At 43.1% G+C, this 17,845-nt stretch overlaps 2 protein-coding genes across 4 annotated transcripts in view; one reads left to right on the top strand and one right to left on the bottom strand.

Annotated features, from left to right (window-relative positions):
- The window catches only part of LOC122871887 (NACHT, LRR and PYD domains-containing protein 12-like), a 93,062-nt gene that overhangs the window by 18,944 nt on the left and 56,273 nt on the right, over positions 1-17,845 (top strand). The window contains exons 2-11 of one of the 3 annotated variants that reach the window (XM_044187426.1): positions 3,396-3,525; positions 3,638-3,772; positions 5,617-5,721; positions 6,472-6,550; positions 6,713-6,941; positions 7,052-8,849; positions 8,937-9,110; positions 9,595-9,768; positions 11,710-11,756; positions 11,911-12,622. In XM_044187426.1, coding sequence (XP_044043361.1) covers positions 5,654-5,721; positions 6,472-6,550; positions 6,713-6,941; positions 7,052-8,849; positions 8,937-9,110; positions 9,595-9,768; positions 11,710-11,756; positions 11,911-12,455 — 3,114 coding nt within the window. In that variant the 5' untranslated portion in view covers positions 3,396-3,525; positions 3,638-3,772; positions 5,617-5,653 and the 3' untranslated portion in view covers positions 12,456-12,622. Of the gene's footprint in view, positions 1-3,395; positions 3,526-3,637; positions 3,773-5,616; positions 5,722-6,471; positions 6,551-6,712; positions 6,942-7,051; positions 8,850-8,936; positions 9,111-9,594; positions 9,769-11,709; positions 11,757-11,910; positions 12,623-17,845 lie in introns of those variants that run through there. The other 2 variants (XM_044187425.1, XM_044187424.1) reach the window with 2 other exon arrangements.
- LOC122871994 (mid1-interacting protein 1-B-like) overlaps positions 1-17,845 on the bottom strand; it is a 29,678-nt gene that overhangs the window by 5,064 nt on the left and 6,769 nt on the right.

Below are 17,845 nucleotides of genomic sequence, written 5' to 3'. Positions count from 1 at the left end.
TGGTTTTGCATTTGTACGGATGGATTAAATCTGAAACCACAATGAAACAGTTACAATGTTAGCGCTACATGGCTGAAAGCAGTCAGTAAACAGTAAAATAAGGCTGATATGTGAAAGTGCAAACAGGAAAACAGGAGTGAAACTAACTTTTAGAAACAGAGCGTTCTCTCTGGTCTCAGACTCACATCAGTTTATTTGCTGGGAACTCAGCTGAGGGGAGGAGACCGTCACAGGTTGGTTGTGCTTTAAAATGTGAACATCTACAAGCCACTGACAGATAAATGTTCAAATTCACCGGCCACACCAGGTTTTGTGTTTGATCCTGAATTTTGAAGACAGAGACCTCAAATCAAAACTGAAAGGTCTGAGAAAAGACAAAGACAGTTGATGAAAATGGTCCGTGGCCTTTCAAAGGTCTTGAGGTTACGGCTTGAGAGTTCAATCTGAAGGTTTCTGTCCAGAGGAGGGATTGAAATGCTCTTAGAAAGGCGACTTGTTCTTGATTGGAAGGAGACATGACCTCGGTTGTCATTTATTTTTACAGTGAATCCCCTTGTTGAAACATTTTACAGTGCGCCCCTCGTTTGTTGCCCTGGTTACGTGTTATTACACCGCAGCACTTGGTTGCCTTTTTTATAAAGTTTAACACCTGATGCTAACTTTATACAGTGCATCTCCTGCTCTGGTGTTTTAACTGTACTTCCTTTACAGTCATTTCTTACAGTGTATGTCCTGGCTGACTACTTAGTTATTCTGTCATCATGTTTTTAGTTGTAATTCCTCACTGTGGCCATCTGAGGGCAGTAAACACTAATCAGTGCAGGATCAATAACGTGCTCAGTAACATTGGTGTTGATGTGAAATAGAATAATAAAAGATGTGTGTGATCAGCGCCCTCCAGAGGTCAGAGGGAGTAGCTGCAGGACACTGTTCACATGAATACACATATTGATACTGACACTCTGATATGCACTGTATCACCAGTCCTCATCACGTCACCAGTACTGATCGGTACATATTGATCCTTATAGTAAGTGTGGATCCTGTTGGACACATCAGTGTAACGCAGTGTTGCAGTGACTCCGTGTGGCCACTGGAGGGCAGTAAACACTCTGATCATTCCTCCACGAGTCCATCAGTCAGTTTGGAAACAACATCAGAGTTTACAGCAGTTTAATAATATCTGTGTTCACACACAGAGCGGCATTATCAGCCTGATGAACATTAGCGATAAATGTGTAATAATGTCAGTGTTGCAGTTACTGGCTGTGGCCACTGGAGGGCAGTGATCACGACAGTTTCTCTGTGAGTCACGTTGACAGTCCAGCTCTGCCCCCCCTCTGTGCTCCCCTCTGCTCCCCTCTACTCCCCCTCTGCTCCCCCTCTGCTCCCCTCTGCACCCAGCTGCCCCCACTGCCCCCTCCTCTCCCCATCTGCTCCCCTCTGCCCCCTCTGCCCCTGGCTGTGGTCGTCTTCTCCATGTAAAGGTAATGTTTCACTATTTTAAACTCTATGACTCGTTGCTCATCTTGTTGGCACCAACTGCTTTCAGCTGTCGGCAGCTTAGTTCCACAGAAACAGCAGAAAGCTGCCGCTCAACGCTTCATTTCTCGAAGGAGGCCAAACAGCCGCCATTAATGTTACAAATCTCCGCCATGTTGTGTCGGATGCTCCCCCTCTGCCCCCACTACTCCCCTCTGCCCCCTCTCTTCTCCCCTCTGCCCCTCTTCTCCCCTCTGCCCCCAGTGCCCCCCTCTGCTCCCCTCTGCCCCCCACTACTCCCCTCTGCCCCCCCTCTTCTCCCCTCTGCTCCCCTCTGCCCCCTCTTCTTCCCCCTCTGCCCCCCAGTGCTCCCCTCTGCCCCCTCTTCTCCCCTCTGCTCCCCTCTGCCCCCCCAGTGCTCCCCTCTGCCCCCTCTCTCTCCCCCTCTGCTCCCCTCTGCCCCCCAGTGCTCCCTTCTGCTCCCCTCTGCTCCCCTCTGCCCCCCTCTGCTCCCCTCTGCCCCCTCTGCACCCGGCTGCCCCCTCTGCTCCCTCTCTCTCCCCCTCTGCTCCCCTCTGCCCCCTCTGCTCCCCTCTGCCCCCCAGTGCTCCCTCTGCTCCCCTCTGCTCCCCTCTACTCCCCTCTGCTCCCCTCTGCCCCCCTCTGCTCCCCTCTGCCCCCCAGTGCTCCCCTCTGCTCCCCTCTGCTCCCTACCCCCTCTGCTCCCCTCTGCCCCCCTCTGCCCCGGCTGTGGTCGTCTTCTCCATGTAAAGGTAATGTTTCACTATTTTAAACTCTATGACTCGTTGCTCATCTTGTTGGCACCAACTGCTTAGTTCCACAGAAACAGCAGAAAGCTGCCGCTCGACGCTTCATTTCTCCAAACTCACAGCTCTGAGTTTCACTGGAAACTCGGGACGAAGGAGGCCAAACAGCCGCCATTAATGTTACAAATCTCCGCCATGTTGTGTCGGTGTCTGGGAGTATAAGCGGCGGAATAAGAGCAGCAGCAGAGTCAGCGGATCCTCAGCAGCTGGACACAGAGTCGTTATTACTGTGTAGCTCCACTGACTGACGGCTGAAGGCAGCTTTTCCTGCCTGAATCAGCCTGTGGAGGAGGCGGAGACGAGCCGCTGCTCTCCCGCTGTCTGAGCCACTAAATGCGGCCTCGCTCGGCCGGACAGCCGCTGGAGAACAGCTGTTTGTGTCGTTATATTTCCACCACAGGACTGATGTGCAGACAGTTTGGGAGTCAGAGGGTCTCCCAGCTGTCTGAAGGATCAACAGGTTCTTCATCTAATGAGCTGGAACCAGTGTCGCTTCTTATGTTTCACATCAATATGCTCATTACCCCAAATACGGATCTGATCAACAGCTGCTAAACAATCAATACATGAGAGAGACTCATTCACTTTGATCTGTCAGCGTTTTACTGAGGCTGTATTTATTTCAGGATCATATTATTCAACAGAGGTACAAAGTAAGTACATTTACTCAGGTACTGCACTGAAGTACAGTTTGTTGCTTATTATATTGGAGCCTTAATCTCAGCTGTTGCTGTGAAATAATCAGCTGTAGCTTGTTGCATCGAGTCCTTTTCTACAGGGACTCTGTAGACGGAGAGGTTCTGTCAGACCACATCAGTCCATCTCAGCCCCTCTGTGTGTCAGTGAAGGTAAATCTGCACTTCACTGCAGCTTCATGACGCCATCTAGTGGCCTGATAGTAGAAGTCCAGCAGCTGATGGCAGCTTCCTCTGCCTCACTGCTGTCTGACTGCATTCAGCTGACACTGATATGAAACAGAAAGTAACAGCCAATCACTGGAGGAGCAGCTGATCTTCTTACAGGAGAAATGATGGAAAGGATGATTTCAGCTGATGTGCAGATGAAGGATTTGTGTTTCCTCTCCAGATCAAAGTGTGTGTGAGCTGATGTGGATGTGAGTTCAGCAGCATGAATCAGTGTGAGGACAGAGAGGAGGGAGCCCTCCCTAAAAAACCAGTCTGTGTGGGGAACATGGCAGCCAGACCAGAGCTCAGAGGTGAGATGAGGATCTCTAACTGTCCATGACTCTTTTCCATGTCAGAGCTCAGCACTCAGATCACTGCACCATCATTATTCACACTCAAAGCTCTGTGTGTGTTGTGTTCAAGGCCAGAGCAGCAGAGACCAGACTCTGCTGGACCTGGACCTGAGTCTGAACCTGGACCCAGCTGTGTGTCCTTCAGGAGTGACCGGTCAAAGGAAAATATCATTGATTTTAAACGAGGACATGTCTCTGACAGACAGTAAGTAGTTGTCAGCATTAAAAGTGTTGGACAGTCTGACCTAAAATGTTCATATTTCCCTCCTCATGTTGCTCACTGCTGATGTTTGTCCTCATTAAGTCCAGTCTGACCAGTTGTCCTTATAATGTTCATGTTCTCCTAGAGTGAGGATGATGAAGGTCAGATGAAGATTAGTATTAAAGGACAGGTTCACGTGTTTTCCAGTCTGTCCCTAAACAACACTGACGTGCCCACATGTACACTGAAAGAGTTGTTGGTGGCTGGAACTGGTCCTCCTGTGCACACTGGCCCTGAACAGATCTCTTCCTCATGTGATTTCAATGGAAGTGGTGGAGGACAGAATCCACAGTCCTCGTTCTGTGTAAAAACACATTGTAAAGTTCAGCTGAGGATAATATGAGGCTTCAGCAGTCTGACTTACACAAATCAAGTGGGGATCTTCCAAAGTCTCTTTAGTCTGAAACTGCTCTTTGAATTTTGTCCTAAAAAGCTTCACCTACCAAAGTCTGTAAATAACAGTCAGGATATTTGTGGTGAGTCTAGTAATGCAAACGTTAGAATACAGGCCAACAGTGTCGCTGCTGACGGACCCCACAGTTCAGTTTGTTATCTGTCAGTAACAGTAAAATCTGCTCAGAGATCAGGACATTTAGTCCTGGTTTGGTCCAATATTTTATAGGAAAATGAAGCGATGATACACAGACTGAAATCATTCAGCTTCATGTTTTATTGAACTTTGGTGCGTTGATCCTTTTCTTGCTGATAGCTGCTAGTTTCTCCAGCAGCTTCTGAGTCTGAAGACTAAAAAGTGAATTTCCATCCCTGTCGAACAGGATCTATGGGAGACCAGCTTCTTATTTCCCTCCTCATGTTGTTGATACAAGAATTTAAAACTTCAAAACAAAACTAGTATAAAGGACGACATTCGATACCACGGCAAAAATATGCAAAAGTCTAGGCATAAAATAAAATAGGTAATATATATATATATATATATATATATATATATATATATATATATATATATATATATATATATATATATATATATATATATACACTCATAATGATGTTAATAGTAATTATCATTAGGAATAAGGTAGATGTATTTATCATTTTACAACACAGGGTTGTACGAGATTTGCTTTATTATTACTATTCATGAATGTTTTCCTCACTTGTAGGCCTACACATTCTTTATGTCGTATTAGTTCTTTGTGTCTCTAATGTTGCTTCAGTTGTAAACACAGTAGGTACAGTGGTCTCTGTGGGTTTCCCCTTATAAATACATACAGTGGACAGTTAGGAGAAGCAGACTGGACCAGCACGGGAGCTAAGCAATGCACTGCTGTGGACGGGAGCCGAAACTAAACAGATTTTAGCCCCCTAAAAGAAGGCCCACCTAAATACATATCAGTTTAAGTGTACGCTGTATTTAGAATATTTTCACCGCCTTACCTTGCAGTCAGACAGCCCTTTCCTACGGGAAACTGAAGCCTTAGATCTTCAACCATAGCAACTATAACCATCACAGAGAGTCTGAGGAAACACAGCTGCTTTCTTATTGATGCTGCTGATGGAAGAACTCAGATGTCTGAGTGCTGACAATCAGACAGCTGCTCAGTTTGCTTTGTTTCCTACAACATGAGAGAAATGTTTCTACAGTGATTCACTCTGCACTGCCTTTAAGAAACGTTGTGTTTCAGTGGTGGAAAACAGTTCTGCTGGATGGCCGGACAAAACAACCAACACTGACTGTTTTGTCAAATGTCTCCACAACACACTGTTAGTCTGTGTTCTGGCTGCAGTGCAGATTATATACTGTGTTTATGTGTTTCTATCAGGAGGAAGCTGGAAAAACCAGAACCCAGCTGTGTGTCCATGAAGACTGACCAGTGTATGGATCCTCCTATATCCTTCAAAGATGGACGTCACTCTGCTGATCAAAGGTGAGGATTTAAAACTGATACGAAAAAGTAAACAGTGTGTTTGTATCAGATTCTCAGTTGTGAGATCTCCAGTTTTTAAACCTTTACTGACTTATATGGAAGTTCTCTGAGCACCAATGTTCTCTTTCAGCAGCAGCTGCCTCACACTCACACAGTCAAACACATTCCCAGTGGGAGCTGCCCAGTACAACCAGTCTGATACAACCAGACACTGAGCAGCTCCACTGGAGGGCCTTTGCGCAGGTGATGTTAGCAGTGTACACTGAGGGAGAGTCAAGTTTTAGTTACTCACACACAGAGTCACGAGTCGATCTTCAATCAGGCGGGATTTAATATCAGCTGAGGAGTAGTACAAGGAATACTCAAAGATCCAAGAAAAGCTGAATGTATATATACACCATTCTAGACATTGACCTTTAACCTTAGTTGGGGCCCTTCTTGGTTACCTTCAAAATATATTCATCTTACTTTCCTGGACAACAAAGACACATCTGGAAACTCTTTACGTTACCTCATAACATGTCATTCCTAACCCTTCCTATTGAGATATTGTAGATAAAAATACTCTAAACTATAACTTCAACATGGATTGACCGATGTTCAACCTAACAATGACCAACACTTTATTGTCAGGGGAAACCGTCTGATTCAATGTTGTAATCAACACTTTAACTCAAAGGACCTTCAGCTCGTGTTTGTCTCTGTGTGGACAGACATAATGTGAGCTAATTCTTCATGATTCCTCCACAGAGTCGACCAGGAGAGCTCAGAGGTTCCCAGTGGTCAGTCTGCCCAGCAGCATCAAACACACCTGGACTCCATATTTATGGTCTGTACATGTACAGCAACTACTTTTACATCTCTTCTGGTCACAATAATCTCCACGCTGCACTTTTTAGACCAGTGGATCGTCAGTCTGTCCAACATGGATCTGATGTTTGGTTCCATGATTTTAGTTTGATTGTTTCATTCATACAATATTCTGTTCCAGCTGCTGGAGGAGAACATTGTCACTTTTGTGAAGAACGAGCTGAATAAGATCCAGAAGGTTCTGAGATCAGATTACCCAGAATGCTTAGAGAGTCAGAGGGAGGATGAGGAGGTGTTGGACGGTAAGGAGGAAGAGCAGAGGAGGAGCAGCAGAGAGGCATTTCTGAAGATCACACTGCACTTCCTGAGGAGAATGAAGCAGGAGGAGCTGGCTGACTGTCTGCAGAGCAGTAAGAGGATTTCTCTAAAGATTCAACATGCTGGATAAATGGGACATTTACTGATGTCTTAAGAGATGGAGGGAAATATTATTGATCTGATTTTTTGTGTGTTTATTCAGGAAGTCATTCTGGAGATTGTCAGCGTAAACTTAAATCTAACCTGAAGCAGAAGTTCCAGTGTGTGTTTGAGGGGATCGCTAAAGCAGGAAACCCAACCTTTCTGAACCAGATCTACACAGAGCTCTACATCACAGAGGGAGGGACTGCAGAGGTCAACGATGAACATGAGGTCAGACAGATTGAAACAGCATCCAGGAAACCAGACAGACCAGAAACAACAATCAGACAAGAAGACATCTTTAAACCTTCACCTGGAAGAGATGAACCAATCAGAACAGTGATGACAAAGGGAGTGGCTGGCATTGGGAAAACAGTCTTAACACAGAAGTTCACTCTGGATTGGGCTGAAGACAAAGCCAACCAGGACATACACTTCACATTTCCATTCACTTTCAGAGAACTGAATCTGCTGAAAGAGGAAAAGTACAGCTTGGTGGAACTTGTTCATCACTTCTTTACTGAAACCAAAGAAGCAGGAATCTGCAGGTTTGAAGAGTTCCAGGTTTTGTTCATCTTTGATGGTCTGGATGAGTGTCGACTTCCTCTGGACTTCCACAACAATGAAATCCTGACTGATGTTACAGAGTCCACCTCAGTGGATGTGCTGCTGACAAACCTCATCAGGGGGAACCTGCTTCCCTCTGCTCACCTCTGGATAACCACACGACCTGCAGCAGCCAATCAGATCCCTCCTGGGTGTGTTGACATGGTGACAGAGGTCAGAGGGTTCACTGACCCACAGAAGGAGGAGTACTTCAGGAAGAGATTCAGAGATCAGGAGCAGGCCAGCAGAATCATCTCCCACATGAAGACATCACAAAGCCTCCACATCATGTGCCACATCCCAGTCTTCTGCTGGATCACTGCTACAGTTCTGGAGGACGTGTTGAAGACCAGAGAGGGAGGAGAGCTGCCCAAGACCCTGACTGAGATGTACATCCACTTCCTGGTGGTTCAGTCCAAACTGAAGAGCGTCAAGTATGATGGAGGAGTTGAGACAGATCCACACTGGAATGAAAAGAACAGGAAGATGATTGAGTCTCTGGGAAAACTGGCTTTTGAGCAGCTGCAGAAAGGCAACCTGATCTTCTATGAATCAGACCTGACAGAGTGTGGCATCGATATCAAAGCAGCCTCAGTGTGCTCAGGAGTGTTCACACAGATCTTTAGAGAGGAGAGAGGGCTGTACCAGGACAAGGTGTTCTGCTTCGTCCATCTGAGCGTTCAGGAGTTTCTGGCTGCTCTTCATATCCATCTGACCTTCATCAGCTCTGGTGTCAATCTGCTGTCAGAACAACAAACAATGTCCTGGTGGTCTAAAATGTTCGTAGACGATTCAACACTTTTCTATCGGAGTGCTTTGGACCAGGCCTTACAAAGCCCAAATGGACACTTGGACTTGTTCCTCCGCTTCCTCCTGGGACTTTCACTGCAGACCAATCGGACTCTCCTACGAGACCTGCTGACACAGACAGGAAGTGTCTCAAAAACCAGTCCGGAAACAGTCAAGTACATCAAGAAGAAGATCGAAGAGAATCCCTCTGCAGAGAAAAGCATCAATCTTTTCCACTGTCTGAATGAACTGAATGATCGTTCTCTAGTGGAGCAGATCCAACAGTCCCTTAGTTCAGGAAGTCTCTCCACAGATAAACTGTCTCCTGCTCAGTGGTCAGCTCTGGTCTTCATCTTACTGTCATCAGAAAAAGATCTGGATGTGTTTGACCTGAAGAAATACTCTGCTTCAGAGAAGGCTCTTCTGAGGCTTCTGCCAGTGGTCAAAGCCTCCAACAAAGCTCTGTAAGTAGATACATTGTGGGACTTATTCATGAACAGGAGAAAGAAATTAAAAACCACTTACTCGTTTCCTTACTATTGTCTCTCCAGACTGACTGGCTGTAACCTCTCAGAGAGAAGCTGTGAAGCTCTGTCCTCGGTTCTCAGCTCCCAGTCCTCTAGTCTGAGAGAGCTGGACCTGAGTAACAACGACCTGCAGGATTCAGGAGTGAAGCTGCTGATGGCTGGACTGGATAGTCCACATTGTAAACTGGAAACTCTCAGGTCAATTTAAGTCACAGTTTGTCTCAATGTTTTAAAATGATTTCTCTAAGCTACATTTCATCACGGATCCTGAATCTCTTCTGTCAGGATTTCAAATTTCACAGTACAGAAAGTCTTTGAATTTTCCAATGTATTTTGTACTAATTGAGGTTCACATATTGTACAGCATGAAATATGAATTCTGGGTGAGACCGAGAACGTTATTTATGTTTCAAAATCATTATATCATATTATAATTTCATGGTTTTTTTTTACTGATTCAGTCATGTTTCCAACATGTTTAGAGTAAAACAGCAAAGATTTTAACATGCTGAGAAGATGTTATATATACTTTATCACCAAAAGTCCAGACCGTAGAAAAGGTTTCAGTCGTAGTCATCTGGACACTGTTTTCAGAATCATGACGTTTCGGCTCCCATCTGGAACTCATTCTGCATTTCAACACGAATATTATTTGTCATCTTCTTCACTATTTCCTCTCCAGACTGAGTGGCTGTAACCTCTCAGAGAGAAGCTATGAAGCTCTGTCCTCGGTTCTCAGCTCCCAGTCCTCTAGTCTGAGAGAGCTGGACCTGAGTAACAACCACCTGCAGGATTCAGGAGTGAAGCTGCTGACGGCTGGACTGGAGAGTCCACATTGTAAACTGGAAACTCTCAGGTCAGATTAAGTCACAGTTTGTCTTATTATTTAAGTTATTTCTCTAAATTTCAAGCTCCACTTAATTTCACAGAGCTGCTAGCATGGCTGTATCCTCTTTAACATTTAGATCACAATGTCATGGTTACTGTTGAATCCCTGATTCAGTCTCTGTATTTATTTGTTCATTTATTTGGAGAGTCTCCTCTTGTATCTGTTGGATGCAGCAGGACCCTCAGATTATCTGCCATGTGTGTTGTTTTGTGTGTTTGCAGGCTGTCAGGCTGTCTGATCACAGAGGAAGGCTGTGCTTCTCTGGCCTCAGCTCTGAGCTCCAACCCCTCCCATCTGAGAGAGCTGGACCTGAGCTACAATCATCTAGGAGACTCAGGAGTGATGCTGCTGTCTGCTGGACTGGATGATCCACACTGGAGACTGGACACTCTCAGGTATGAAGATGACTTCTGCAGCCACAGACAGTCAGTCTGATAGAAGAGGTCTTTTTTGTTAAAGGTGGATATGAGAGTTATATGAACAATCACACATGTAGGAAACCTTTTTCCATTTCTTAGAACAGAAACACTGGTTGAACATAAAAAGGAGATATTTGTGTAGGAGGTCTCCAAGGAGAACATCTCCAGGAACAAACATGATATCAGAATTAGCATCAGAAATACGTTATTGATCCCCGAGGGGAAACTCTTTTGCTACAGCAGCTCATAAATAAATATCAATAAATAGAGAATTTTAAACTGAAAATAGTATATTGCACCGGAGTATTAAACAGAGAATATTGCACAATTATTTCAAGTATTGCAGTGATGTTAATGATCCAATGTCTAGTTTATCGACTTAAGGTCATATAGACTGACACAGGGAGGAGTTAAAGAGTTTGATGGCCACAGGCAGGAATGACTTCCTGTGGCGCATTTGTCTTTCGCTGAAGGTACTCCTTTGTTTGACCTTTGTTTGCCTGTTGGTAGTAGAAGGAAACACACCTCCAAGCGATAGACCCCTCCGCTTCACGTCCAGCTCGCCAAACGCTGTCTGAGCTTATTTGGCGACGGCGACCACATGACCCTAATACATGACAGAGCGTGGCCTATAAAATAATCAAAGAATAGTTTGAGTGTTTTATAGTTTTCTGGCTTATAATTCTTGTGGAAGTGGATTACTTTGAGCACATGTACCAAAAAGGTCAGTAAAGTAAAAAGTACATTTGATGAGCGTTATTCTGTGTTTATGTGATAAAGAAGACCTTGATCTATAATCGAAGCCATTTGTTCTAAATATTTGACGCGTTTCAAAGAAAATATGAGGAAGTAATTCATGGGGACAGAAATGTTGCTGCATAACAAGAAGGACCCAGGTGGGAGAGCAGGAGAGGGATCGAAGACTGAAGCAGCTGAGAATATAAGGATTCAAATAAGGAAAAGACTTGACGAAGCCAGATTAATGCTGACAGAGATTTCTATGACAGTTTGTCTGTTTTTCCTATTATAGGAAAAACAGACAAACTGTCTGTGGAGAACTGAAGTGCTGAGCGCTGCAGGGCCCCAGTACAGCTGGTTAATAACAGCTGGCCTCCACAGCTTCAGGTCCTCCCTCTCCTTTGCAGCAGCATCCAAAGTTTCCTGTAGACCGCTTTCACAGCAGAAACACAATGTTCAAAAAGAAAACGTCATTACAGCAACAGCCGACCTGAAGGGAACTACCGACAGCCCTGAAAGAGGAGTTCATTCAGTTATCTGTTCATGACTGAGCTCATAGTGTTGGGTGGTACAGGACTGCATCACACTGAGAGCTGTTTCTAAGGTTTCGTGATCCAAAAAGATCCAAATTAAAATAAAGAATTGTCTTTTTACTCAATAATACCAAATGTGGTCGCACATATTTGGGTGAACCACACATGTCTGCGTGCTGAAAGAGGACGTGCTGGTCTGACCCCCCTCCTCCTTTCAGGGTGGAGCCCGGTGGAGTCCGATGGCTGAGACCAGGTCTGAGGAAGTGTAAGTGTGTTTTTACTTTGATTCATGAAAACAAAGCAGCACACATTCAGCCATCTTCAAACTGTGACATCACTCATTCACGTCTCTGATGTCGTCATCAAACAGATGATAGATTAATAACTGCAGCTGTGTTGTGTCTCGTTCTCTCCATCAGATTCCTGTGAACTCACACTCGACACAAACACAGTGAACAGAAACATCAAACTGTCTGACGACAACAGGAAGGCGACACATGTGAGGGAGGATCAGCCATATCCTGATCATCCAGACAGGTTTGACGACGACTGGCCTCAGCTGCTGTGTAGAAATGGTCTGACTGGTCGCTGTTACTGGGAGGTCGAGTGGAGAGGAAGAGTTGATATATCAGTGAGTTACAGAGGAATCAGCAGGAGAGGAGGCAGATATGACTGTGTGTTTGGAAGGAATGATCAGTCCTGGAGACTGATCTGCTCTGTTGATGGTTACTCTGTCTATCACAATAAGAGAAGAACATCCATCTCCTTCCCCTCCTCTGTCTCTCACAGAGTAGCAGTGTATGTGGACTGTCCTGCTGGCACTCTGTCCTTCTACAGAGTCTCCTCTGACACACTGATCCACCTCCACACCTTCAACACCACATTCACTGAACCTCTTTATCCTGGCTTTGGGTTTGGCTTCAGGTCCAGGTCTGGTTCCTCAGTGTCTCTGTGTTCTCTGTAGGAGGGAGAGTCTCCTCCTGTTAGAGAAACACATCAGTTGAGTCTGTACAGGATCACAGCTACAGAAATCTTTCAGGTTATTGTCATAAATTCATCAATGAACTCAAAGTGATTTTCAAAGCTTCTCCATCTAACAGCTGGAAATAAAGCCCAACATTTTCATGCTCACGGTTGTTTTCTTGGATTAACGACATTTAAAAAGGAAGAAGTCACATTTGGCATCATCATGAAAAATGAGCTGATCCTAAAGACTGTTATTATATTTGGTCAATTATTTTCACTTTCCTTTCATTCCTGAAGCTCATGAAGAAGAAAAGATTGTTAAATATGACCATTAATCTTCTCTCTTTGCATAATGAGTACACTTTTGTACTTTTATTACTGATACTTTGACTACATGAGGCCGATAATACACTGTGGGATTATTACTTTTACTAAAGTAAAACATCTTCTTCTTCTGCCAGTTCTTCTTCCAGTGCACACTGACTGTGTCACATGTAGAATATTAATGCAGATTTCTTAACTAAAATTGTACGTATTTGAAAAATAGAGCTAAAACTTACACAAACACTGGTTTGGTCCTTTAAGTTTGACCACTTAATTGCTGCACGTGTTAAAAGAAAATGAACACGAAAGAGTTTAATGTATCTAAACAAACCTAAAGTCTATTTTTCTACACAGCAGAATCATTTTCAGATGTAAGGCACAAAACAAAAAGACACGAGGGAGGAAGATACATACTTCATGTCACTTAGTGATGCAGAAACTGTTGTACATGCTTTTATCTCCTCATGCCTCGATTACTGTAACAGCCTTTTCACTCGCCTTAATCTAAAAACTCTGACAGACTGCAGACTGTACAGGACTCAGCTGCTCGGCTGTAAACCAGGACCCAGAGGTGCGACCACATAACACCTGGTTCAGCCTCTTTACATCGGCTCCCTGTTGGTTTCAGGACTGATTTTAAGATCTTGTTGATTACTTTTACGGCTCTTCATGGCTCCAGACTATATTTTAGACTTGTAATCCCTTATGAACCTTCACGTAGTTTGAGATCTTCGGGCAGGGGTCTCCTGTCTGTTCCTGAGTCCAGGATGGAAACTAAGGGGGACAGAGCTTTTGCCATCGGGGCCCCGAGGCTCTGGAACAACCTGCCCGAAGACATCAGGCTGTCTGAGTCAGAGTCTTCGTTTAAGTCTCGTCTCAAAACACATTTTTATCTGAAAGCAGATCCTGATTTTACCTGAACTGTTTATTTTATTGCTTTTGTGTATTTTATTTCTTTATATTTCTCTTGTTGTTTGTACTTGTTTTGATAAGTGCTCTATGAATAAAGTTTTATTATTATTATTATCACTTGATATTTTGCTGCAGTTATTTAAATTAGTTTAAAATATACGTCCAGCAGCTCTCAGTCTGTTTGGTTTATTTGATCATGAAATTAGAGCTCAGTCTGGTTTAGAAATGACTAAAAACACAGCGACTGTTTCTGCAACAGAATTATTTTTACTGTCACTCCAAAGAAATATATAAAAATATCAAATTAAACTAAAAATAACTTAGAATTCAATTTACAATTAAATGAACAGAAGATCTGAAGGTAAAAGACACATTTTGAAGTCGAACTTGTTGCTGTAATTATTGAAACGATCTCTGAGAATGAACCAAAACACCGAAATACTCATCAAAAACCTTTAATTGCCAAGCTGGACATTAAATAGAAAATGCATAGCTCTGTGGACGTAACGTTAATATTTTCACATACAGTATTATTCACACACACAGAGTCCCAAAACTTTACAGAAATGTCATCGACCACGAAGCTCGGAGTCGATAAAGCTGCAGTTTGTTTTCTATTCAGTTTATCTTCCAGTTCAGACAGTTTGTTAACCAGAGCAGAAAAGCTTTTTAAATTCAGGATAATCTAGCTGAAGTTCTGAATGAGCTTCACATAAACATCAAACTTATTGTTCTTTAAAGGAAAGTAGAAACCGTTTCATCGATCCATTAAGGAAAAATGTTCTCTGAAGTCTTTTATGACGAGAAACTGAATCTGAGTTTTCACTGATTTCTGACATTTCACAGACTAAACCATCAACACGAATCAATTGCTGATCATAAGCACCATATTAAATGGATGAAATGAGTCCAAAACCCCAAAATATTCAGTTTCCAATCATAAAGACAGAAAAACATCTGGAAAGAAATGAACTCACTGGCCTAAAGGAAGCTGGGAGCGCTCACCAGGATCGTATTGTTTAGAAAGTTAAATAAAAGCCTTGAAGCAGGTCGGCAGAATCATCACATCCAGACATTAAAGCTGCCGCTTAAAGCCGAGCAGCGAGGCTCCCTCTCAGCGTTTGCATAGTTTTGAATTTACAGCGTGAAACGTCAGGAGAGGACAGGCCGACGGACAGACAGACACCCACAGTGTATCATCCCTGTGCGATGAAGCCGATGTGTTTTAATGAACCACACTGGTGTTTCAGCTCATGAACTCCAAAGTCTTTCCAGGTGGAGATACCCTGACTATCCTGACCCTTCTGTTTTACTGGGTTTGTGTTTTTTACAGACTCAATACTTACAATGCCGGGCAGCCGACTCGCGAACAAGTTTCAAGTTTTACTTTCCAGTAGAAGTGAAGTCGTTGCCCGGGTGTCAGGCCTCCATGCTGTTTCGCTTCCTATTCTTAAAAGCTGTTGGCATCAAATGTCTGGTCAGATTCATAATCGTGTGTTTTGACCATCCAGTCCCAGCCTTCATTCATAATTTGGCCAATTTTAGATTGTATTAAACACCAGCAGCTCAGATGATTATTTTCTGCAGAATATTTCTCCAAATCTTTGCTTTATTTCTTGTGAATTACTGGATGATTTTATTTCTTCAGGTCTTTTTCCCATAAAAGGTTGGTTTTGGGTTAAACGGGGTCACAGGTAGACATTCGACACACGAGCTAAAAAGGTTATAAACATTCTCTGTTTGGACATTTACCGACTCTGGCTTCTGTTTTTACAACCTGTTTATATTTTGACAGTTTCCCACAGACAGGAAGCAGAAATGAAAGCTGAGCTGCAGTTAATGAGCCAAAACGTTAAGGAAACCAAGGCTGTCTCGGAGGTGTTTGGGACCTAGTACAATAACTTCAGTTTTGTCAAGTTTAACATCAGAAAGTTGCAGGTCATACAGGTCTTTTGTCCTTAAGGCATGCCTGAAGTTTAGTTAACTGGTTAGTTTCATCTGGCTTGATCGATAGATATAATTGGGTATCATCTGCATAGCAATGAAAGTTTATGGAGGGATTCCTAATAATATTGCCTAGAGGAAGCATATATAAGGTGAATAGAATCGGTCCAAGCACAGAACCTTGTGGAACTCCGTGACTAACTTTGGCGTGCACTCACCGTTAACATGTACAAACTGAGATCGATTTGATAGATAAGATTTAAAACCAGCTTAGTGCGGTTCCTTTAATGCCAATTACATGTTCCAGTCTCTGTAATAGGATGTGATGGTCAATGGTGTCGAACGCAGCACTAAGATCTAACAAGACAAGTACAGAGACAAGTAGCTAACAACCCAAACACAGGCTCGCTGACATTTTAACTGCTTTCTGTAGAAACAAATGTTGTTTTCTAAAGTAATCCCAGTGTGAATGTGTGACGCTAATGTGAGACTGCAGCGGGTTTTACTAACTTAGAAATGGCGCTGGTCTTTACGGAAACAGGCAACTACCAGAGAGAGGAAGCAGAAATGAAAGCTCTCTCAAGTGACTGGTCTCAGACACAAGAGGCTTTTATTTCTCTGTTGACAGACGGTTTGTTTAAATATCACAACACAATGTCCGTTATAAATGAACAGGAACCTGACAAGGTACATGAAAAAACAAAGCCTCCAGAACTCAAGAGTCTCAGTATATTGACATTTCTCCTAAATAAGACATTGAACCTCACATCAAAAATGATTTCAAGTCAATTTCTATATGTATACATACAAACTACAAATCAGACATGTCTCACTTCAACATTCCCCACATTCTCAGGATGTTTGCACAAGGACGAGGTACATACAGTCTTTTTAACTATCACCTTAAGATATTAAGGTAGATCATTGCTACCCTTTTTCCAGGATCATTTTGAAATACTATCAATTATTTTTGTAAATTTTGTTTTACAGCTGGACAATGTCTACACAAGGGAATATGGTGTACGCTTCAACTGATCTGTCGTCATCTCTTTCAGGTATACAGTGTTGCTTTTTATTTTACATTTTAAAAAGAATTAGATTTATTTGTCTAATTACATTTTCTTCCCATTTTATTTAACGGTAAATTGATTTGGACCAGAAATGTTAATGAAGGTTTATTTTTATCATTTATTATTAGAAATATTACCAGTGTAAAAAGATCAACCGATTTTGCTCTACACTGTTAAGACATGCTGTAACACAGACAGGTTTCAGAACTGATTTAAGGTTTTACTGAGTTCCTTTTAAAGTGCTGTGTGGTTTAGCTCCCAGATATATTGGTGAATCGATGTTTCCCTATGAGCCAGAGCCTCAGATCCTCAGGCAGGACTCTGCTGGCTGTTCCTGAGTCCTGGCTCAAGACTAAAGGTGACCGGGCTTTTGTGGTTAGGGCCCCTCAGCTCTGGATCTTCCTACCTGAAGATCTGAGGCTCACAGAATCATCATGAGTCATCTTTTAAACCACTCCTCGAAACTTAAAAAAAAAGCTTTTTAATGCTAGCACACTGTTTTAACAGGTCTTGTTGGCCACTGTCCAGGGTGTACCCTGCCTAAGGCCCAAAGTCACTGGGATAGGCTCCAGTCACCCGCGACCCCTAACGGGACCAAGCGGTAGAAAATGGATGGATGGATTATATTATTATTATTATTATTATATATGATTTCCATCAACCACTGTACATTGGCAGTCACATTTTCATAACAGAGCCACAACAGCAAATTACTGATGTTACAGATTATGTGTCATGATGCAAAATATTACAACACTACTAAAAGCTGGCTTTTTTTGTTTGACAATGAGATTATTTAGTCTTCCCTGCAGAAACTGCCTTGAAAGGCTGTTCCACACCACCTTCTGTCATATAGCAGTTGGAAATGCTGGGCAGTAGGTGAGGGATGAGTGAGCAGGATGTCGGGTTGAAAGTGTGTGGACGTTTCAGTTCTGGGCTCCAAACTGATTATTGGAGGTTCAGGTTTGAAGGCCTGAAATCCCAACACCTGATGATGTAGTATTTCTGCCATGTAGCCTATCCCTTCCTCCCATACATGCTGTTATTACTGTACCTAAAATGTACTAGAATTATTGCCCCCTGTAAGATATATGGACTTTTAAAGTCTGTATTTTTAGTATTATGCAAATTCACTTTA

The sequence above is a fragment of the Siniperca chuatsi genome, linkage group LG24 (assembly GCF_020085105.1).
Source record: "Siniperca chuatsi isolate FFG_IHB_CAS linkage group LG24, ASM2008510v1, whole genome shotgun sequence".
Classification (NCBI taxonomy): domain Eukaryota; kingdom Metazoa; phylum Chordata; class Actinopteri; order Centrarchiformes; family Sinipercidae; genus Siniperca; species Siniperca chuatsi.
This window is presented reverse-complemented; position numbering and strand designations above follow the sequence as displayed.